General features: G+C 40.0%; 1 protein-coding gene across 1 annotated transcript; it reads right to left on the bottom strand.

Moving 5' to 3' along the window:
- Positions 1-3,812: 3,812 nt before the first annotated feature.
- LOC132663504 (spermatogenesis-associated protein 31A6-like) lies at positions 3,813-9,874 on the bottom strand. Its single transcript, XM_060609824.3, has 4 exons — positions 9,572-9,874; positions 8,781-8,838; positions 8,137-8,197; positions 3,813-7,864 (listed from the first exon to the last, which is right to left on the bottom strand). The coding sequence occupies exons 1-4, from the start codon at positions 9,752-9,754 to the stop codon at positions 3,949-3,951; spliced, it is 4,218 nt and encodes a 1,405-aa protein (XP_060465807.3). The 5' UTR covers positions 9,755-9,874; the 3' UTR covers positions 3,813-3,948.
- Positions 9,875-23,039: the final 13,165 nt, after the last annotated feature.

Raw genomic sequence — 23,039 nt, 5'->3', positions numbered from 1 at the left:
ATGAATTTCTTGTTAAAATAGACCAAAAGAACCCTTGTGTCAGCCTTGCTCCTCTTAGAGAAAGAACTGCGATGTCATCATCCCAATGGAAAATCTGAGAGACTTAACCTGTGATACATCTTGACAGCTGTCATTGAAATTTTATCAAGGACAATTTGTTGCTTACGAGTATTGAGAAATATGTAGTCTCATTGTAATGTACCCTTTGGAAAGTGCTGGATATATAACAAATGAAGTTTCATTATTCATGATAATATAAATATTGATTAAAATGATTAAATCAATTAATATGTTAATATATCCCTTGCTCAGTAATTTTTAAGCTATCTATATATCTCAAAAAAGACATATTTCATAATATTTCAAATTTATTCTAAACAATGTGTCCTTTTTTAGCCCTGTAATAATATAAAGTGGATCTTGACTGCCTATCTTAGAAAATGTGCATTTCATAGAATTAAAAATGAATCCTTCTCAATAGTTTGTCCTTTTTTTTAAATGTTAGCTGAACATTAGGACTGTGTTATATACTGAAGACATGTATAATAATATTATTTATCATTGAAGGAATAAAATGATATAAAGAAGTATAATTTTGCTAGATGATATAATAGGAATATTACCAGGAATTTCACTTATTTGTGAAAAATATTCACAGATAGATAGCTTGTTAAAAAATAAAACCCACAAGCCTGATGCAAACTGTTAGGTGCAAAATAATGTGCTAATTACATAGACCTCTGCAAGACAAGTATAAATCCAGACACTTCTTTTCTGGTTTATTTCATTTCTAGAGTCCATTTGTTGCAGGTCTTTATTATGTTTTCAAAGTAAATAAGTAAGCCATTTGCAGTTCAGGTCTTGTCCCCAAGAGAATAAAAAAAAATATGCAACAGTGACACCATTTGGCTGGATAATAACTAAAACTGGACAAATAAGATATTTTCTCTCGTTGGAGACTGTTTTAGTTGTGTTTAAAAATTGTGATTCTCAAGTTAATGGGCACCTGTGGAAATTCATTTTGCAAATCTACACGTAGAATCAGTAATTCTTTTGTTCAGAGTCAATAACATTACAAAAGAAAAAATTCCCAAGCATTTCCCCAAGCAGAGACCCCCATTTAGCACAATGCTGACAATGCCTGAGTGTTTTGAGAATTGCAATAGGGGCATAACGCTGCTAGTATGCTAGTTTCATATTTACCAAGGACTTGTCAATATTTGTCTGTTTGGGATCTTGAAAAATGGATGCGAGGTCTCTGTGAGGTCTTTGTGTTGAGTCTCTATGGGGTATCTGTGTAAGGTCTCAATGTGAAATGTCTGTGAGGCAGTGAAAGACTTCTGTGCACTGTCTGTAGATGAAGTCTTTGTGTGAGGTTTCTATGTGAGGTCTTTTTGAGGCCATGTGATGTCTCTGAGTGTTGTTTCTGGGTGAGGTCTCTGCGTGAGGTCTGTATGGAAGGTACCATTGGGAAGTCTTGATAGGTTTGCTGTTAGGTCTCTGGAAAATCTCTGAAATCTGTACTAGGTTTCTGTCTGAGAATCTGTGGGGCAACATGAAGTCCCTATACGAGGTCTCAGTGTGAGGTCTCTGTAAGGCAATATTCTAGTCACCATGGAAGGTGTCTGTGTGAGAGAGGTCTCTGTTGAGAGTTGTCTCTGTAAGTTCTGTGTGTTCTCTTTGCTGGGAAGTGTCTCTGTGTTGTCTCTGCATGAAGTGTCTCTGTGTGGGTGTCTCCATTTCTGGCCTTGCCACACCTTATGGAAATCTGAGCAACAGAAGGGTGAAGGCACTTGCTTCTTTGTGTTTGAGGGGTGGGGGTGGGGGAGGGGTTGTGTTGTTGTTTGTTTCTTTTCTGTTCCGTCAGCATCCCCATCTGCAGCACTTCTGGCAGGGGCTATGTGGTCCACATCTAGCCCCTACTCCTGTCCCAGAACTCAACTCTCAGTGCCCTTTGAAGACTTAATAGCAACCAGGCTCAGGGCCCCTTGCTCTGTCCCACCCTCTCCTAAGCTCCCAAGGGCCCCAAGGTGCTGTCTGTGCTGGGTCCCAATCCCTTTCCACAGGTCTTGGCTCCACTTACATTGCTGGACCCACTCTGGAGGCTGACTCAGGAATTGGGTCCCAGAGGCAAGACCTGGCTCCAGGGAGAAACCAGTGACACAAGCAGGCTTAAACCCACTCTGCCCCTCCACCCCAGGTCCCACATGTTGGGCATCCTGACAGGCATGGGGGACAGGGCCCATTCCTGTTATCCTCTGGATCAAGGGCATCTCCTGGAGCAACTCTCTACCATGGGAATGATGCCCTCTGCAGCTGTGCCTACTGTGCACAAAGCACAGACTAACGCTAGAGAAATTGCTCATCTTCTTGCTTTCTCATATGGATAGAGGCCAGGGGAGGGGGAAAGCTGTGCTAGAAGTGGAGAGAGCAGTGGACCACTCCTGAGCTATACCTCCCCATTTTGAACAGGTCATTTCCATGCTCTCCCCAACTCCCATTTCACAAATCCTGTCTGATGGCCTCATCTGCTGGACTCTGGAGTATGCAAGGACTGGGAGCCAGACGAGACTTACTACATGATTGCAGGCCAGTCTCTGGGCCTTTTAACTCCCCACCACTCCTTGAGGAGCAGTTCTACAGCCCTGTGTTTAAATAAAGGTCACCAGACTGGGAGTTACATCTGAAGCTCCCTAATCCTGGCTTTTCCACCTGAATTCTTGAATTCAAGAGGTGATAATGTGTAAGTGTATTAAATATATTATTAGGAGATTAACCTTCCCTCATTTGCTTTACATCTACAAATTTGACCATCTGTTCTGGATATAAAAGTGGCTTCTCTATGTCTGTGATCTTAGAGCTGGAGTGGGGTGGAGACCATGATGGGGTATGATGAGCCACTGAGCCCTTAACTTTTTCTTTCCTCCAGGCCTGTAGATGGTGGTGGGATATCAGAGGCTCTTCATTCACTGCAAATTTATAGGCACCATGTGCCACTTTGCCTTTTTCTTTGGATCCAAACTTTTCAACTTGTCTCCCACATCCCATTCTAAGTTCATAGTATTCAACCGTCACATAGTTACTACATACAGATACACTCAATCTTGTTTCATTAATCCAGAACTCCTTCTCTGGGGTTAACATAGAGGGAAAGCAGGTGACCCTTGAATATTCATTTGGGGTAAAGGTGAACATAGCCCTTAGCAACTTCCCTGATGTTCTCTCACTTACACATACTCAGAGCTGGAAGTGCCATCCTCATCACTGGAAGTACAGGAAAGGCAGAGGTGGAAGAGGGTGACATTAAAGCTAAGCTCAGAGGGGTTCACAGGGCCTAACTCAACCTCAGCTCTTCACAAGAGAGAGAAGGGGCTCTCAAGAGCAAGTGCCCTCTATTCTTCACCAAGAGATCCAGGAAAAGGATTTCTCCTGCTTCTGAACTTTAGGCCTAGTACCCTCTACCAAATTTCAATCCACTTGGTTCTGATACTTCCTGGAGCCTGAGTGGGACCCTGAGTCCAGCCCTATGATGTCTGGAAACCTATCCCCTATAGCTGTATAAATTTCAAAGTAGAGTGGAAGCAAGAGAAAGGCAAGTTGAGCCAGATCTTGGGTAAGGTCTTCATAGGTATTTCTCATATTTTTAGGGTAGTTTTTGTTTGCATAATGACAGTATCATGAAAACAATGTATAATGAAAGGATAAAGAGCAAGCCTACAATGCCCAAGGCCAAAATCCCTCCATTCTCCTCCCTTCTAGAAGCCAAAGTACATACTGAGCACAGCACAGACAAAAGCAACCATACTACCCTCTTTTGGGGGGAAAACATATATATTGGGGAATATTAGGTATTTGGATGTGCTAATGAGAAAAAAAACACTTTCTTTACATGGACTAATTTTTTTCTTGAAGACATATTTTCCTACTAGGAAAGGCTAAAGAAGTATTTTATGATCGACCAAACAGGGAGGCCTGAAGAAGACAGTGCCGTGGACAGTGTTGATGGTAGCCTGGGGCACCTGGTATCCTTGGCCTATACTGGCAGGGACTGACTGGAGACAAAGTCTTCTTGGGAGGCAGGGATGGGAGGTGCCTTGGGTCCAGTTGCTCATCCTCGAATCTTACACTTTTCAAGGACTGTCGGTGTTTAACCTGCCTTTCCTTGAAAGAGCTACTCTGACCATTGGAGGTGTCTTGGTGATTGTGGGCTGTATAACTCATTCTCCCATGCTCTGGGTAGAAGGGAACCCTGTGGTAGCAGAAACACCCACATACTGGTGCTTGGAGTTCCTGTTTGTGCTCATTTAACTTTGTGCCATGAAGTCCATGGTGGATTGCCATTTTCTCCTCTAGAATTTGTCCAACAGCTGTCATGAGTGCCTGAGCCTCAGAAGTCTCATTAGCCATAATTGATCTGCTTTTGACTGGTCCTTGGCTCTCGGCAGAGGCTATTATTGGCTTACATTTTTGCATAGTGTTCTGACCTTTGACTTTTCTATTGGGGAAAATCCATTGAAAAAAGTGCCTCATCCTTTTTCTGAAAAGGTTTTCTGGAGGACCTTGTTTCTTCTCTGGCAGGAACTGTATGCATCTGTTCCTAACAGAGTCTACTATTCCTCTGACTGAGGAAAGGTGACTCATACTTTCAGCTTGAGAGGTCCTCAATTCTTCAAACCGTTCTTTATTCTTTCCTGAGTTGGGCCTCCTACAGTCCTCTCTCTTATAAGTAGAGGCAGTCATCTTGCTCTGGCTCTTCCGTGAGTCCTGAAGTCCAGAGTTCATGGGATCTTGCTGCCTTAAGCAGCTCTTTTGGTTTGCCATTAAGCCATACAGCATCTGGGAAGCTATCTTGTCTCCAGTAGGCACTGTCTGGGGATAACACTGAGGTGCCTGAGAAGCCAAGTTGTCTACAGCAAGGATCACGTGTGTAGGACAGTCTTGAGACTGGCTCTCTGGCTTTATCTTCAATTTGGACTCAAATTCACTAACCTCTGTGTTAAGGCATGACTCTCCAGGATCTTGGATAGCAGACATTCTAGAAAGTTTTTTACTGGTATCTAAACCCCCCATATGTGCATTTATGGTTTGGGGTTTTGTGAGCACATTGGTTCCCAAGATGGGTCTTGGCTGAAGAGTAGGAGGCTTGGCCTCCACTGCCTCCCTAGCCTTTTCAGACCTAAGATATTGGGGTCCTAAGTTCATCTTCAGCATTGCTACCCTATGGCAGGGGTCTTGTGAGGCCCAATCCTCACTCTCCTCTCTTGGCTCATTCCCAGCCATTGCTGAACTGGGACTCAGCTCTAGGCTGCTCTTCTCAGCCCATTCTGCAGAATCACTCTGCGGAGTTCTGCCCATGAGGTTGAGTGTGAAGGACTGAGAAGGTGGCCTGCTATCCTGTCCAGTCAGAGAGGCCTTTGAGGACCCCTGGTTGTCATCAGATGGGGTCCTTATCAGGGCCCTCTGGATTTCCCCATACATAGGTGAAGGGGCAAGGAGAGGCCTCTCCAGGGTGAGACCTGATTCTTCTGCTACAACTTTCTTTCCCAGACATGCCTGAGAAGGTCTTCTTCTCAGGGATTCAGCAAATTTGATTATTGAGGCAGTTCCAGACACACAGGTGGCTGAGGGGTTAAAGGCAAACTGCAGAATGGGCAAAGGTTGAACCTTTTTCAACTTAAATAGATTTATGGGCTTAAGAGCCTTGAGGGGTAGACCCCACCTGTGCCTCACCCAAAACCTTATAATATGTGCTTCCAGCACTTCTTGAATGTCTGGATTGAGGAAGGAAACCCTGTGGGAGGTGTTCACATATGGTCCCCAACACTTCAAGATTCCTAGGTTTCTGATTTCCTTGTGAGTGTTGGACTTCGGAAAAGCATGGTTGACTGCAAGCCAGGATTTGTGCACACTCACAGGGATCAAACTCCCACTGATCTTCCCCAACTTCCTACCCAAATGGTCTTTCAGGATGTTTTCTAGATTCTTATCTAAGCTCTTTAGCAAATCGCTCCCTGAGTCACTCATTGACAACCCCAAGTCACATTCTGACTCTTCAGAGCTTACTTCCTGAAACCCCATTAGGGAGCTTTCTGAGTCCCTGGAGAGATCTTTTGGGACCTTCCCCAAAATATACCCCAGGCCCTTGCCCATGCCCTGGCTTAGCTGGAACTCCACTTTCTGTGTATCCTTGTTGCTTTTACCTGCACATGCAGAGGGACGTGAGGGTCCACGCTTGCCCTTTGCCTGACATGTCCCTGGTAATTCACCTTGAAGCTGCCTTAGTTCCAGAGACTCTTGGATCTTACGGGGCAGCTCCCACCGGTGTTCAATAAGCCACTTTTGTAGGTGTTGCTCCAGTTGCTTACGGAGTTCAGCACTGATTGGAAAGTTCTCAGGAAGGAGGGAGACTGCCCAACTGTCCTCAGGAAGATTGGAAGTGAAGACACTAAAGACTTCTTGAGATCTTTTGATTACAGAGGATAAAGCCCACCCACTTTCTAGTTGCTTCTGCAACAAAGGCCATTCTGGATGTTGAATCTCAGGTGGGATGAGAAATTGTGACTTATCCTGGGCTATAGGGCAGGATACTTCACAGGCCTCAATCTGAGGTGGCGAAGGTGATAGGATTGGAAGAGAGGATTGGCGATGATCCTGGGTCAGGATCTGAGCCAGAGACGGTGGTTGAAATTGAGGTACAGATGAAACCAAGGGTTGAGATTGGAACTCCAGTTGGGACGGGGGCTGGGACTGAGAAAGCAGTGGAGATAGTTTACCCTGCATTTGAGTTGGGCAGGCACTTGAGATTCCATTGAATAAGAAAGAGGAAGACTGTGGCACTGAAGAGCCCTCAGAGATCCAGGCAGTAGCCACCAGAGATTCGCTGTGTAGAGAGGGGAGACCCCAGAAAAGTTGGTTATATTTCTGCTGTAGATGGTGTCCCAAGACCTTAGGATATGAGAGCTTCTGATGACCAGGCAGCTGCTCTGGTTTTCCTTTTGTACTCCAGAAGTGTTGTAGGCTTGTGTTCTGTTCAGGACTCAGTGACTTCAACATATTCCCCAAAGAATTCAGGTGGTAGTCTGGGCTCATTTGTTTTGGATATGATTCATCTTTTTCTTTTTCTTTCCAAATCTTGACCTTGACTCTCTTTGTGACTTGTATTTCCAGGAGCTTCTGATTATCTGAGCTCAGCAAAGAGGGGCTAGTAACTCCTACCTGTCTGTTGGTGGGGTTTCCCCAGAATGAGGCCTCTGGTGAGTGGTGGGAAAGGTGTTCTTGCTGAGACTCATAATTTGATGAGGTTGAGAGGCACAGGGCTTTGGCAGCAGTGTGCCACCATGACAAGGCTGAAATGGGACAACTTGAGTGGCCAAGGCCTGAGATGGCTGGAACAGCAGAAGCTGACCAAGGGGTGTGAGATGACCTCTGTGGAATGGTGCTCGGTGGGAATGCCAAGGAGTCACATTGAGGAAGAGTCAGAATAGAGTCTGGAGGTTGTGGGGCAGAGGAGGCTCTCAGAGGTGGAGGGCAGGCCTCTGAATTAAGGGGACATGGAGGCAGAGGGGAAAGAGCAAGTGGCTGGGGCAAAAGGCTGTTGAGGGGAAGGAAAGGCTCTGGTGGCGAAGAGGCACTCAGAGATGAGTGGGAATGAACAGAAACTGAAGAGGTCATTGAGCCAAGAAGTAGAGGGCGCTGAGTCAGAGGAACTGGGGTAGCCAACAGGAACATGGTGGGAGCAGCATCATCCATAGGCTCCCTGCATGGCTGGTGGGCTCCAGCAGGCACTGCTTTGCACACCTCACCAGGGATGTCTTGACATAAGAGTTGATGAAAGCCACCCTTGTCAGGGAGCCTCCCCAGGCAGCTGCAGGAGACAGGAGGCACAAGCTGCAGCTAGAAGCTGACAGGGCAAGGAGGGCAGGGCAGGCTGGGCAGGGATAACACCTGCAACCTACAGCCCTCCTCAGTCTCCATACTGATTTCACATTGCTCCTGCTATTCCTTACCCCAGAGCTTTATCCATACTTTGTTTCTGTGGCCCCCCTCCCAGGGTTCCCTATGGACCAGGGGTCAAATCATAAACTCTGGGACAAAGGAGGACCAAGGAAAAGGGGGAAAAGGGGAAAAATTCTTTACCTTTGCAGAAGTGAAATCAGACTGCGAGCTCCCTCCAGTTCTTTCAGGCAATTTCTGCAAGCTGGAAATAAGGAGGCTGGGTTACAGTAGTGAAAGTAGGGCCCTAAGTGTTTTAGGGGAGGCTGAGTGCAGGGTGGAGCTTTTAGGCTAAGCTTTTAGGGGGAGACTGTTGGGAGATTAGACTATGGAGCCCAAGCATCACTGTTCAAAGCCACATGATCCCTCACAGTGATGGCCAGGTTTATTATGGGGAGTACTTTGTCACTTACATTACCCCCCAGAGCCCTCACAACTGCCTTGTTGGGGAGAAAGGACAGGGGTCACCTCACAAAAGAATCTGAGTGAAGTTAAACCAGTTATCAACCCAGAGGTTCCACCTCTTGATCTAGGCATTAATGGTCTACTACCGCCCACACACCTCTGCCAGCTGACACCCATTTCAGCCTCTATCAACTTCCTACCAAGCATGGAATCTGGGAAATATACAGTAACTGATCTCCTTCCCAAGAGCCTCTCTGAGGGCTCTTTTTCCTGAAGGATGGTCTCTGCCCCTGGCATCCTTGGAGACCATGGAATTAGACCCTCAGGAGCAAGAGAGATGGAGAATAACTTGGCACATGTAGGGCTAAATGGCATAAGCTTACCTTTTAAAGCTCCACTTTTTTTCTTACTCTTGCTCCTCCTCCTCAGCTCCACTTGATGCTATGAGAAAAGATGAGGGGCTGGGACTCAATTATCTCTTCTCTCTAGATGATTCACAGATGCTCAGTGTTCATAATATGACTTTCTACATTTCTACATATAATGGAGCTCTGTGGCTTTCTTTTCTTTTATTCATCTTTAAAATGAATAAAATATTTTTAGTTTTTCTTCTTTGAAAAATGTAAACATGGATTTTCTATGTGAGATCACTATGAATTTCTTTCATCACTATTCCTCTACTCAAGAAATGCACACACACACACACACATACAGGTCCTTCTATGCTCCACTGGATAAGACTCTGTTTCCAGAGTTCAGACCCCCACTCTAGCCCTTTAGAGGCTCTCAGGTTCAGCACTGCCTTCAGATCAGCCCAACACAGAGGAAGAGCTCACCTGAGACACCTGCCACAGGAAGGGGAAAGTGGCTGGTAAAACAATGTTTAGGAGTCTGTTCTTCTGCAGACAATGAACTCAGTATACAGTCCTCACTCACTGGTCACTGAATCTGGGACTTTGCCCAGGAGACCTAGGGTCTGGAGATCTTGGGATAGAAACCCTTGTGCCCACTCTAAGCTTTGCCTGGCCTAGCTAGTCCCTAGAAGGATGATGTTCTATTCTTTCCTGAGATTTCCCATCTCACAAGACTCTCTAGATGATTTAGAAAAGTGGATATAAGAATAAGGAAAAAAAAAGAGATAATCCCTGTTGGGGTTTAGCTAAAGTTTCCTTACCTTCCTGATATTTCTATATTTCTTAGCTGGTGATAAGGATGGATTACTCTGAAAACAAGGGAGTAACAGAAGGAAGAGCCCCAGTCCACACAGGAAGGCAAAGATGGCATCAATCACCCAGGAGGTGGGACCAGAGCTCAGCCAGGAGGTACCAGTGCTTCTCAGAGAAAAGAAATTCTCCATCTTTGGAAATCTGTTGTCCTCAGGCAACTGAGCACTGGTAGTTCACTTGGGGACAGAGCTCTAGGCCTGCATCACAGAGCTAAAGCCTTATCACAAAGGGTTCCTGAGAATGGGGGAGCTGGCTAGAGCACCACCCCTCCCCCATCATTCAGTCCCACAGATCCCTGCACTTTCCCGAGCCTTCTAGATTCCACCTTCCAACTCTACTGTCATGTCAGAGAGACCTTAGCCAATTTTCTATTCATTCCATCTAGAACTCAGATATTACCTGGTCCCTTTGTCCATTAGGGGTCTTGACTCAGGGCCCACCAATTTTACAACCCTTGAAAATCTGAAGTTGACCCTAGAATTTTGGCTATTTCCCAGGGAAATTTTCTTTTGGAATTTTCTCTGTCCTCAACTCTAGTTTCCCATATAATGTTCTTGTCTTGTATAAACCCAAGCACATAATTTAAATTTCTTTTGCAGTTAGTTTTATGAATTTTAGTGTTTGCTTTGTCTCATTTTCAAAAGGACATATACACAAAAAATAAGATAATTATTCAAAATTCATAAATTAAAGTATGAAAGTTACTTTCTAAGTTTGTAACATTTATAATTCTAAAGTTAGTAAAGCTTTAAACTTTACTACAAAAACTTTTGGGACATGTGGATACATACACACATTCACAGACACATACACACACTTATCCTTTCACAAACCAATCCAGTATTTCCAAGTCCAAGAATCCACACTTTCCTACTGAAAACATTTTTTCATATGTTGTCTTGACCTGATTTTGTATTTTATTTTATTTGTGTTTTATTTTTATTTTTTAAATTTTCCACACAAGTTTTAAAACATGTTGTTTTAGTTCATTAGGGTTGACAAAATATAACAAAATACCACAGAACAGGGTGGATCAAACAACAGAAATGTATTTCTCACAATTCTGGAGTCTAAGTCCAAGATCAAGGTGCCAGTATGGTCACATTCTGGTGAAGTGCCTCTTCCTGGTTAATAGCACTTTTTCACTGTGTCCTCATATGGTGGGAAGGGGCTAGGAATCTATCTGGAGACTTTTTTGTAGGGCACAAATCCTCTCCACAAGGGCTCATAAACATGTTCCAATTATCTCATCTCCTTTTTCTTTAGGAGTTAGAATTTGAATATATGGATTTGGGTGAGAGGACACATACATTCAGACAAGTGCACATATGCTACACTCAGAAGTCAGGAATGGGTTAGTTTATTCATACTCCTTTATAATAATCTCACCTGAAATTAAAATTTTATCAAAATTTAGACTTAGGTCTTCTTTGTATTCATATTTGCCTTCTATATTTTCTTTATTACTTTATTTTCAATATGCTTTGTTTGATGGGTTTTTTGATATTTAAAATCTTATCTGATAATTTTAGCTTGATTAAATTAATTGCTGTTTTCTTTATGATTTATTTCTGCCATATTATTTTGATTATTTTCCATATTTTCTTTATTGTTTCTTTTTTCTTCTCTTTTTGCATCTCCCACTTTATAGATCAAATGTTCTTTTTGTTCAAAATTTGGAAGTTTTTAAAATCCTAATGGTTTTATAACATTAATTATATTAATTTCCTTTTCAGTTTCTTACATGTGTCAATACTCATATTATCTCAGCACACCAAAGAGTACTCTTGCCTCCTCTGATTTTGCTTTCTCTGTCATGACAGCCCTTATTTCATGAGGATATTACTGGAGTTTCGCTTCTGGGTTATTCTGTATATGCCACAATTTCATGTATTTTTTATGATACAGTAAACATCACTAACATCAACCCTTATGTCCACACACTTGCATGTTCCTACACTTATTTTTCATCCTCCTTGAGAATTTCCTCTAAGAATATCTTCCAACAGACTTATGTAAAATAAAGCTTTCCTTTTTTTCTTTTTTTAAATGTTTATTTTTGATAGAAACAGCATCAGTGGGAGGGGCAGAGAGAATGGGGACAGAGGATCCAAAGAAGGCTCCATGCTGAAAGCAGCAAGGCCAATGAGGGGCTCAAACCCACAAACAGCGAGATCATGACCTGAGGCAAAGTCCGAAGCTCAACCAACTGAGCCACCCAGGCACCCTGGCCTTATTTTCTGATAACATCTTTTTCTCTGCCCTCATATTTAAAAGATCTTGGCTGCATATAATTCAAAGCTTAAAATTTCTTTCCTTTCAATTCTTTAAATTCCATCCTTGTCTCCAACATTGCTGTTGAAAAGGCTTATATCAATCAAAATCACATTTTCTTTAAAGAATGATCTGACTTTTTATCATTTTAACAGGATGTTATAAAAAAAAGGAGTGTAAATCACTTTGCAACTATAAACTTAATTAATTTTATAGTTTAATTATAGTTTAAACCTAAGTAAATTTAATTCCTTTCAATATTAAAGGGTATTTAAGTACACAAGAAAATTAATTATTATACACCCACTTAATTTTAAAAAATTAAAAATAAACTTAATAAATAAGAGTCATTAGATTCAAGTACTTGGGATAGTGCAAAAGAAGAAACAAAGGTAAGATGATTGGAAGACTAAGTATACCAAGAAACCCTTTCCTAAAAATGTGTATGATAAAATATTTAAAAGCATCTCAGTATGACTGAGTATTGGGAATTATTGGGAAGGTGAAGATGGCAGTGGAGTAGTCCACTACAGTGGGTGGATGTGCCTGGCTTAAAGGTGCTCAGGTGGTAAAGTGGGACAGAATCCCAGAGTAACAGCTTGTGATCCCCCAGGGTCACAAGAAGAAAGGGTGGTGCCAACATGCTGTGCTTTGCCAGGCATAGGAGCAGGGACTGGGGCTGAGGGCAGCAAGCAAGAGTGCTGGCTTTCTACTCTGATTTGACATGAACACTGAACTGTTGCACGGTCATGCGACTGCTTTCTTCACAAGGCAAAAGCACAGTGAGACCCTCTCCCAGAGGAACAGAGTGGGTCTGCACCTCTGAAGTCCCTAAAATTTGGAGTTTTGAAACTCAGGCACATGCCTGAGATAAAAAAGCATGGACACAGGCAGGGTAAATGCACAGTTCCAATGGAAATTGGGGACAAAAGAGGGATGATTGATTGCTCTTCTGTGAAGGTTTCCTGAAGACGGGAAGTTACGATCTTTTAGATCTGGGGCTAAAGAGTGGGACATCACTATATTCTTCTCACCCATCAGCACTGAAAGACTTCAGGGAGAAAAAAAGCACCACTTACTGGATGTTGGAGCCATTTACACCAAGTCCCACACCCCTGCACCCTTTAGGCACACTTCCACTGAAATAAGTTAGCTTAAGAATCAGCACAGCAGGCCTCCCCAGAAGACCAGAACAAAAAACTCACCCACACCAAGTCTACTGATCAAAGTACTACAAAGCTTCAGTTCTAAGGGAAGTAGGAGCAGGCCAAAACACATCCCGGATCTAATTTGGGTTTTCTTTCATTTTTTGCTTTGTTTTTGTTTTATTGGAGGGGGGGGGGTTGTTTGTTTGTTTGTTTTGATTTTTTTCTTTCTTTCTTGTTTTCTTTTGTGGACAAAATGACGAGATGAAGAAATTCACCCAAAAGAAAGAACAGGAAGTAAAAATCACAGCCTGGAATTTAATCAATACAGATATAAGTAAGACGTCTGAACTAGAATTAAAACAATGATTATAAGGATACTAGCTGGGTTTGAAAAAAGAATAGAGGATACCAGAGAATTCTTTCCTGTAGAGACAAAAGAACTAAAATCTAGTCAGACTGAAATTAAAAATGTGATAACTGATGTGCAAACCTGAAAGGGTTCCATTACAGGGAGGATGGACAAGGCAGAGGAGTGAATTAGTGATATAGAAGATAAAATTATGGAAAATAATGAAGCTGAAAACAAGAGGGTAACAAAGGTCATGGATGACAAAGGCAGACATAAGGAACTCAGTGACTTACTAAAATGTAATAACATTCATATCATAGATATCCTAGAAGATGAAGAGAGAGAAAAAGGAGCAAAGGGTTTATGTAAACAAATTATTGCTGAATATTTCTCTAATCTGGGGAAGGACATAGACATCAAAATCCAAGAAGCACAGAGAACTCCCATTAAATTCAACAAAAGCCTACCATTACCAAGGCATGTCATAGTCAAATTCACAAAATTCACAGAGAAGGAAAGAATCCTGAAAGCAGCAAGGGAGGGGAAAGTCCTTAACTTGTAAAGGAAGACAGATCAGGTTCCAAGCAGATCTGTCCACAGAACTGTGGCAGGTCAGAAATGAGTAGCAGGCTATATCCAACATGCTGAATGGGGAAAATATGAGCCAGTAATTCTTTATCCAGAAAGTCTGTCTTTCAGAATAGAAGGAGAGATAGAGTTTCCCAGACAAACAAAAACTAAAGGAGTTAATAACCACTAAACTAGCCCTGCAAGAAATTTTAAGGGGGACTCATTGAGTGGAGAAAAACACAAAAACAAAAAAGACCAAAAGCAACAAAAACTAAAAAGGACCAGAGAACAACACTAGAAACACCAACTCTACAGGCAAAAAAAAAAAAAAAAAAAAAGAAAGAGAAAAAGAAAAAGAAAAAAGTCACTAAATTCATCTTTCAATAATCACTCTGAGGGTAAATGGACTAAATGTTCTAATCAAAAGAGATAGGGTATCACAATGGATAAAAAAAAAAAAATAATAAGACCCATCTCTATTTTGCTGGCAAGAGACTCATTTTAGACCTAAAGACACCTGTAGATTTAAAGTGAAGAAAGAGAAATTGCTATGGCTGAGGTCAAAGAGGTTGTTGCCTGCTTTCTCTTCTAGGGTTTTGATGGTTTCCTGTCTCACATTCAGGTTTTTCATCCATTTTGAGTTTATTTTTGTGTATGATGTAAGAAAGTGGTCTAGTTTCATTCTTCTATATGTCACTGTCCAGTTCTCCCAGCACCACGTGTTAAAGAGACTGTTTTTTTTTTCCATTGGATATTCTTTCCTGCTTTGTCAAAGATTAGTTGGCCATACTTTTGTGGGTCCAATTCTGGAGTCTCTATTCTATTCCATTGGTCTATGTGTCTATTTTTGTGCCAATACCATACTGTCTTGATGATTACAACTTTGTAATGGAGGGTAAAGTCTTGGATTGTGATGCCTCCCATTTTCGTTTTCTTCTTCAGTATTGGCTATTTGGGGTCCTTCGTGGTTCCATACAAATTTTAGTCTTGCTTGTTCTAGCTTTGAGAAAAACGCTGGTGCAATTTTTATTGGAATTGCATTGAATGTGTATATTGCTTTGGGTAGTATTGACATTTTAACAATATTTGTTCTTCCAATCCATGAGCATGGAATGTTTTTCCATTTCTTTGTGTCTTCTTTGATTTCCTTCATAAGATTTCTATAGTTTTCACCATACAGATCTTTTACATTTTTGGTTAGGTTTATTCCTAGGTATTTTATGGTTATTCATACAATTGTAAATGGGATAAGTTTATTTCTCTATCTGTTGCTTCATTATTGGTGTATAAAAATGCAGCTGAGGGGCGCCTGGGTGGCTCAGTCGGTTAAGCGGCTGACTTCGGCTCAGGTCATGATCTCGCGGTCCGTGAATTCGAGCCCCGCGTCAGGCTCTGTGCTGACACCTCAGAGCCTGGAGCCTGTTTCAGATTCTGTGTCTCCCTCTCTCGGACCCTCCCCTGTTCATGCTCTGTCTCTCCCTCTCTCTCAAAAATAAATAAAACGTTTTAAAAAAATGCAGCTGATTTATGTACATTGATTTTGTATCCTGTGACTTTGCAGAATTCATGTATCAGTTCTAGCAGACTTTTGGTGGAGTCTTTTGGATTTTCCATGTAGAGTATCATGTCGTCTGCCAAAAGTGAAAGTTTGATTCTTCTTTGCCAATTTTGATCCCTTTTATTTCATTTTGTTGTCTGATTGCACAGAGTCAACCCAAAATATCAATGGTATAAAAGCTGAGAAACCCTGCTTTAAAGGATATCTCTGACTTGCATCTTATTCCAATCTTTAGAAGCCAAATAAAGGATACATTTTCATTGAACACCTGCCACATGCACATCACTGTACTGAGCAACTGTTCATTATTATGCTATCCTTTTGAAAATTCTTAAAATTTAGGAAAACTCTTTCCTGGTGGAACCTTGACTGCCTTCAGTCACACCCCTGCCTCTCCATCAAACAGGCAGCTCATCTACAAACCTGGAGAATGTTCTTCCAAGCATGACTAGACTCAAACAGCTCTTCCATCTATCTCTGTCCACTTAGGCAGCCCTTCCACCTGCCTCATCCTCCCCATTGGGCTTTTAGCACAGAAGAAAAAAGAAACATATAACATCAGGAAATGAAATGAGTCCATAAATTGGTTCCTGTGTCCAGAAAGGAATATTCTTTTTTGTTGTTGTTATTTACTTATTTATTTGTTTGTTTGTTTATTTTTCTTCCATATTTTTATTTAAATTCTAGTTAGTTAACATACGGTGCAATATTGGTTTCAGGAGTAGAATTCAGCTATTCATCACTTACATACAACACCCAGTACTCCTCACAAGTGCCCTCCTTAATGCCCATCAATCATTTAGCCCATCCCCCCACCAACCTCCCTCCATCAACTCACAGTTCTCTATCATTAACAGTCTTTTACGGTTTGCCTCCCTTTCTCTTTATTTCCCCCACCTTCCATATGATTATCTGTTTTATTTTTTAAATTCCACATATGAGTGAAATCAGACACATAGGTTCTTTAGATGTCTATTTTAAAATACTTGAAAAGTCAAGACTTCCCTTGTCTTTTTCCAAAATTTCATTGTGGAAAATTTCAAACATATAGCACAGTTGAAAGAATTTGCAGAAAACACCCATATGTCCACAATTTACACTTTGCCTTTGAAATATCCTTACTTTAGCATGTCTACCCTTCTATACCTATCTATTTAGCCATGAATCTATATTTTTAATGAACTTTGTTTATAATTTTTCTTTTTTCTGGCATTTTTCCTGGCAGCTTTTATTTATTTGTTTGTTTGTTTGTTTAATTTAAATTCAAGTTAGTTAACATATAGTGTAGTCTTGGCTTCAAGAGTAGAATCCAGTGATTAATCTCTTACATATGAGACTCAGTGCTAATCCCAAAATGTGTCCTCCTTAATGCCCATCATCCATTTAACCCATCCCTCCATCCACCTCCCTTCCAGCAACCCTCAGTTTGTTCTCTTTAATTAAGAGTCTCTTATGGTTTGCCTCCCTCTCCGTTATCTTATTTTTCCTTCCTTTCCCCATGTTCATCTGTTGAGTTTCTCAAATTCCACACATGAGTGAAATCATATGTCTTTCTCTGACTGACTTTTTTCACTTAGCATAATACCCTCTACTTTCATTCATGTTGCAAACGGAAAGATTTCATTCTTTTTCATCACCAAGGAGTATTCCATTGTATAATGTAACACATCTTCTTAATCCATTGATCAGTTGATGGACATTTGGGCTCTTTCCATAATTTGGCCATTGTTGATAGCACTACTATAACATTGGGATGCATGTACCACTTCGAATCACAGTTTTGTATCCTTTGGATAAATTCCTACTAGTGCAATTGCTGGGTCATAGGGTAGTTCTACTTTTAATTTTTTGAGGAACCTCCATACTGTTTCCAGAGTGGCTGCACCAGTGTTCTTTCTCACCAACAGTGTAAAAGGGGTCCCCTTTCTCTGTATCCTTGGCAACATCTGTTCTTTCCTGAGTTGGTTATTTTAGCCATTCTGACAAGTGTGTGGTGGTATCTCATTGTGGTTTTGATTTGCATTTCAAATCAAATGGTATATCATGGGGTTTTGTATTGGTATATGATTGGTGGTATATCACTGTGGTTTTGATTTGCATTTTCCTGATGATGAATGATGTTGAGCATCTTTTCATGTGTCTGTTTGCCATCTGGATGTCTTCTTTAGAAGTGTCAATTCATGTGTTCTGCCCATTTCTTCACTGGATTGTTTTTGGGGTGTTGAATTTGATAAGTTCTTCCTAGATTTTGTATACTAACCCTTTATCCAATATGTCATTTGCAACTATCTTCTCCCATTCGGTCAGTTGCCTTTTAGTTTTGTTGATTATTTCCTTTACTGTGCAGAAGCTTTTTATTATCATGATGTCCTAATAGTTCATTTTTGCTTTTATCTCCCTTGCTTCTGGAGACATGCCAAGTAAGAATTTGCTGCAGCCTAGGTCAAAGAGGTTGCTGCCTGTTTTCTTCTCTAGGATTTTGATGGTTTCATGTCTTACATTTAAGTCTTTTATCCATTTTGAATTTATTTTTGTGTATGGTGTAAGAAAGTAGTCTACTTTCATTTTTCTGTATGTCACTGTCCCAGTTCTCCCATTTGCTAAAGAGACTCTTTTCCACTGAATATTGTCTCCTGCTTTGTTGAAGATTAGTTGTTCATTTATTTGTGGGGCAATTTCTGGGTTTTTAACCATTTGTAGTTAGTTTCAAGATCTGGTTTGAAGAATATTTTACCATTTATACTTTTTTTTAAGTTTTTATTTAAATGCCAGTTAGTTAACATACAACATAATATTAATTTCAGGTGTACAATATAGTGATTCAGTACTTGCATACAACACCAGGACCTCATCATGACAAGTGTACTCCTGAATCCCCACCACCTATTTAACCCATTCCCCCCCACCTACCCACCTTTGGTAACCATCAGTTGGTTCTCAATAGTTAAGAGTCTGTTTCTTGGTTTGCCTCTTTCTTTCATCTTTTCCCCCTTTGCTGGTTTGTTTTATTTCCCTTTCCTTTCCTTTTTTTTTTTTTTTTTTTTTTTTTTTGAGAGAGAGAGAGCAAGTGAGCATGAGTGGGGTAGAGGGTCAGAGAGAGAGAGAGAATCCCAGGCAGGCTCCATGCTCAGTGCAGAGCCTGACACAGGGCTCGATTCCACAACCCTGAGCCAAAGTCAAAAGTCGGACACTCAACTGACTGAGTCACCCAGGTACCCCTGTTTTATTTTTTAAATTCCACATCAGAGTGAAATCATATGGTCTTTGTCTTTCTTTGGGGTTTTATTCTCTGGAGAGGTCTTTGAGTTGCAGGATGCCAGGCACATACCCTGACCCTAACACACTTTCTTGATTTTACATTTTGTATTAGTTTGAAATAGCAAACAGTTATATCATTGTGAGTTTTTGAATCAGACTAACCTGGGTTTGATTCTTACCATTTAGCTGCTGTTTGAAGTTGGGTAACTTTCTTAGCTAGCATGATGCTCAGTTTCCTTACCTGTTAAATGCAGACAATAACCATTTTTCAGATATTTCTTTATGGATTAAATAAAATAATATATGTAAAAAATGGATCAAAGTTCTAGGCACATAAGAAGGACTCAATAAATCCTAGTTTCTTTTCTGGCTCAGGTTTTGAGGTCAGAAGTTTGGTTAGATTTTTGCTTTTCTGCACATCTAAGACATCTACAAGTTTCTTAGCATATTACATCTCCCTTGAAGAAATGCTTCATCTGTAACTTTTGTTAGAATTTTAAAAATATGTATACTTTAAGGAAAGAAATGTATTCTCTAGCAAACTCTTGTTCTGCATATTGTTATATATTTTCTAATTTGTGTTTTTAATCTCCAACATCTAAACACAGTATCAGACATCTAAACACAAGAACTCTATCTAATAACCTTTTGTGAATATACTTTTGTTTGTATGGTTGAGTATAAGAAAAGGATGCTGTCTTGCCAGGCAATCAGAAATGCCCTCTAACTCAAAAAATTCTTGCTCGCGTTCTAATTCTGTAAGGGTTTTAAAAAAATTGAACTCTCTTTGTTGCCAAAAGAAAAATACATTTCTCCACATCTTTTTCTTAGAGCATTTTATCATGAATACTTGTATTTGCAAATCTTTTGTCTTTTCCCTTTGATATGTAGGTTTTGTGCCCTTCTTTGCTTTTTGCTTCTTTCTTTTTTCATGCTCTGGGTTTGTCTTAGGCCATGCTTCTCTTCTTCCTCTTTTTACTTCTCCTTCTTTTTCTCTTAGTTACTTGTCATTTTGATATAATTTCAGACTTACAGGAAATTTTCAACAATACTACAAGGATCTCTTACATATTTTTATCCAGATTTACCAATTGTCTACATTTTGATCAACTTTAGTTATCATTATCTATCTCTCTGCATTTTGTTTTGAGTCACTTGAGAATAAGTTGCAGACATGGTGTCACTTTACCACTAAAAAAATACTTCTTTAATACTAATGATACCACTTTTTCTAGCAGCTTTTAAAGAAATTGTCTGTTTTTCCCCCATTTATTTATTCTTTTATACTTTTATATCATATTTATGTGAATATAAACTCATAGTTTCTCTTTTTGTGTGTGATAGTTTTAAAATCCACTCTCTTAGTAACTTTCCAATATGTAATACAGTATTATTAACTATAATAATACAGCAGGGTACAGCATAGATTCTTATTTTACCTCATGGATTGCAATCCATTACTATCATCATTTATTTTGGTATTCCAACGGTCCCAGATTTGGCTGGCTTCCATGTCTGTTTGATAGGTCTCTCATTTTTAAGTATTTCCTTACTTTCTGGTAAACCAGATTTCCAGGCTTATCTCATACTTTCCCTGCCTTGAATAAATCTTTTTTTTTAAGTGGACTATGGTTCATTTTAGTGGAGATTTGTACTTAGAAACCAAGGTCTGAACATTAATAGTGCTTACTGCTCCTGGTTTGTCATATCTCTTAGGCCTTTTTTTAAAAAGTTAGGAAATGTATGCATGTGTATATGTGTGTATATTTAAACATACTTCTTTTTATTTATTTTTATCTTATTTTTATTTTTTTATTATTTATTATTTTTTATTATGAAATTTATTGTCAAATTGGTTTCCATACAACACCCAGTGCTCATCCCAACAGATGCCCTCCTCAATGCCCATCACCCACTTTCCCCTTCCTCCCACCCCCTTCAACCCTCAGTTTATTCTTAGTTTTTAAGAGTCTCTTATGGTTTGGCTCCCTCACTAACTTTTTTTTTCTTCCCCTCCCCCATGGTCTTCTGTTAAGTTTCTCAGAATGAAATATGGCCTCTTGTAGCAACATGGATGGAACTGGAGAGTGTTATGCTAAGTGAAATAAGTCATACAAAGAAAGACAAATACCACATATTTTCACTCTTATGTGGATCCTGAGAAACTTAAACATACTTCTATTTCTCTCCATATTTATATCTATCTACCTATCTAATCAATTATCATGTCTTTACCTATCTATATTTCTATCTACCATTATCTATCTAAAAGATCATAATCCTACAGATGTTTCCATTTCCATTCTGACATCATAGGGTATAATCCATTAAGTATGTTCTTTTGTGTCTGGCTTCTTTCACTTAGAATAAAGTTTGTGAGCCCTGCTCGTTTGTGTATCGCTTGGAACACAACCGTTTTCCTTTTTCTTTTTTAAGTTTTTATTTACTTATTCTGAGATAGAGAGAGAGAGAAAGGGAGAAAGAGAAAGAAAGCACAAGTAAGGGAGGGACAGAGAGAGAGGGAGAGAGAGAGATAATCCCAAGGAGGTTCTGGACTGTCAGTCCAGAGCCCGATGTTGGGCTTAAACTCAGGAACCATGAGATCATGACCTGAGCTGAAGTCAGATGCTTAACATACTGAGCCACCCACGCACCCCCTAGAACACAACTGTTTTCAGTATGTAGGTCTCATTCTTATGAGTATACGTTTTAATCAGGTTATAAATATTTTATTTCTATTTTCCTTAATCAAATATATATTTTGAATGAAAATTTAAAATGTTGGAGTTTTGTCTAAATAATATCGTAAATAATTTCTTGGCTTTTCCAAGTTCTGAATCTGTCATACCTTGAAACTAATCAGAAGCATATAAAGCATTTTAACATTTAACGTGAAAAAATGTTTTTCAGAAGTAGCAGCATTCACATTACTACAGGTAAAGCCATGTGCTAAATTGAGATTTTTAAATTTTACATGTTTCTACTCTCTCAAGAATAACTGAGCTTGTGCATGCCATTTAGTGTTTGAACCTAGATGCTATCAAATGATAAAACAACAACAAAATAAAATATTATTTCCTGATGTTATCAATCTGTCAGAATCAAGTTTATTTTCAAAGATGAAGGATCTCTGTGAGAGAATCTCTCCATCTTTCTATAGTTCACAGCTCTTAATAATTTAAGAACCATTAGAGTAACTTTACTCGAATTAGACATTGCCATTAAAAACCAAAGGAAAAAGGAATTGAATTTTATAAAGAGTGAATGGAAATGTAATATAAAATATATCAAGGCAGATATTTTCTTTTTCCAGAAATTTTCATAGCAAAGTAGGACACAGCAAACACACTTTGAAATGTTAGAAAGAAGCTGGCATTCAGATAACTGGGTCTCTAGTTAATCTGCTCTATTCCTAATTAGTTGTATGACCTTGAGTAAGCAGCTGCAGTTTTACTTATTTATTTATTTATTTATTTATTTATTTATTGGATTTCAGTCCTTCTGATCTAAGAGATTTGGAGAGGCAGGAATCCAAAGTGTATGATCTACATGAGCTTGATGGCCCATGCGATGTTCAAGCACTGAAGGGAGAGAGGAGCAAAATCAAAAGCATGAAACGTTGAGACCAAATCTCTTTAGCCTGATTGTACAGGGAGCTTAAATGCCCTGTGAGATAATGAAAAAGCCTTAGTCCTTATTGTGATACTTGACATAACTGTAACACTCTAGTATACTAGGCAAAGCCTCTTCCCTGCATTGGTTAATGGTAAGATGCCTGTAAAAACACTCTTTCTCTCAAATTTCTGAATCTAGTTTAGAAAAGAAGTAGGAAGTATTTCCTTAACTGCTACACTATTTGAAGCTCTTGATGCATTTTTCATTTCATTACCAGATTCTTCTTCTTGAAATGTTATTTCCCTCCTAGTTTTAATCAGTGTTTGTTGAACACCAGTACTGGGCCCTGGGGATACCATGGTGAGCTAATTGTGATATCTGTGCCCTCTTGGAGTTTACATTTTAGTGGGGGGGGGGGATAGGAAGACAGACAGACACACACACACACACACACACACACACACACAAGTCTGAAATAAAGCTCAGTGGGTCAAGTACCACGATGAGATCCTTTTGCAATAAGGAAACTAGTGTGTGGGTTGTCAGTCATTGGAGGCCTGCTGGAAGAGTCTGGATCTGAGCTGAGAGCTAACGGTAAGGGTTTAAGGGCAGGAGGGTGTCCCTTCCTGGAAGTTAGTACTCTT

This window comes from Panthera onca, chromosome D4, assembly GCF_046562875.1.
Source record: "Panthera onca isolate mPanOnc1 chromosome D4, mPanOnc1 haplotype 2, whole genome shotgun sequence".
Lineage (NCBI taxonomy): Eukaryota > Metazoa > Chordata > Mammalia > Carnivora > Felidae > Panthera > Panthera onca.
This window is presented reverse-complemented; position numbering and strand designations above follow the sequence as displayed.

Bases quoted from the DNA above. Each gene is read 5' to 3' on its own strand.
- LOC132663504 (XM_060609824.3), bottom strand. From the start codon at position 9,754: ATGGAGAATTTCTTTTCTCTGAGAAGCACTGGTACCTCCTGGCTGAGC. The intron at 8,839-9,571 runs GTAAGGAAACTT...CTTTTCTCATAG, and splicing joins AATATAGAAATATCAGGAAG to CATCAAGTGGAGCTGAGGAG. The intron at 8,198-8,780 runs GTAAGCTTATGC...CCTTATTTCCAG, and splicing joins AAAAAGTGGAGCTTTAAAAG to CTTGCAGAAATTGCCTGAAA.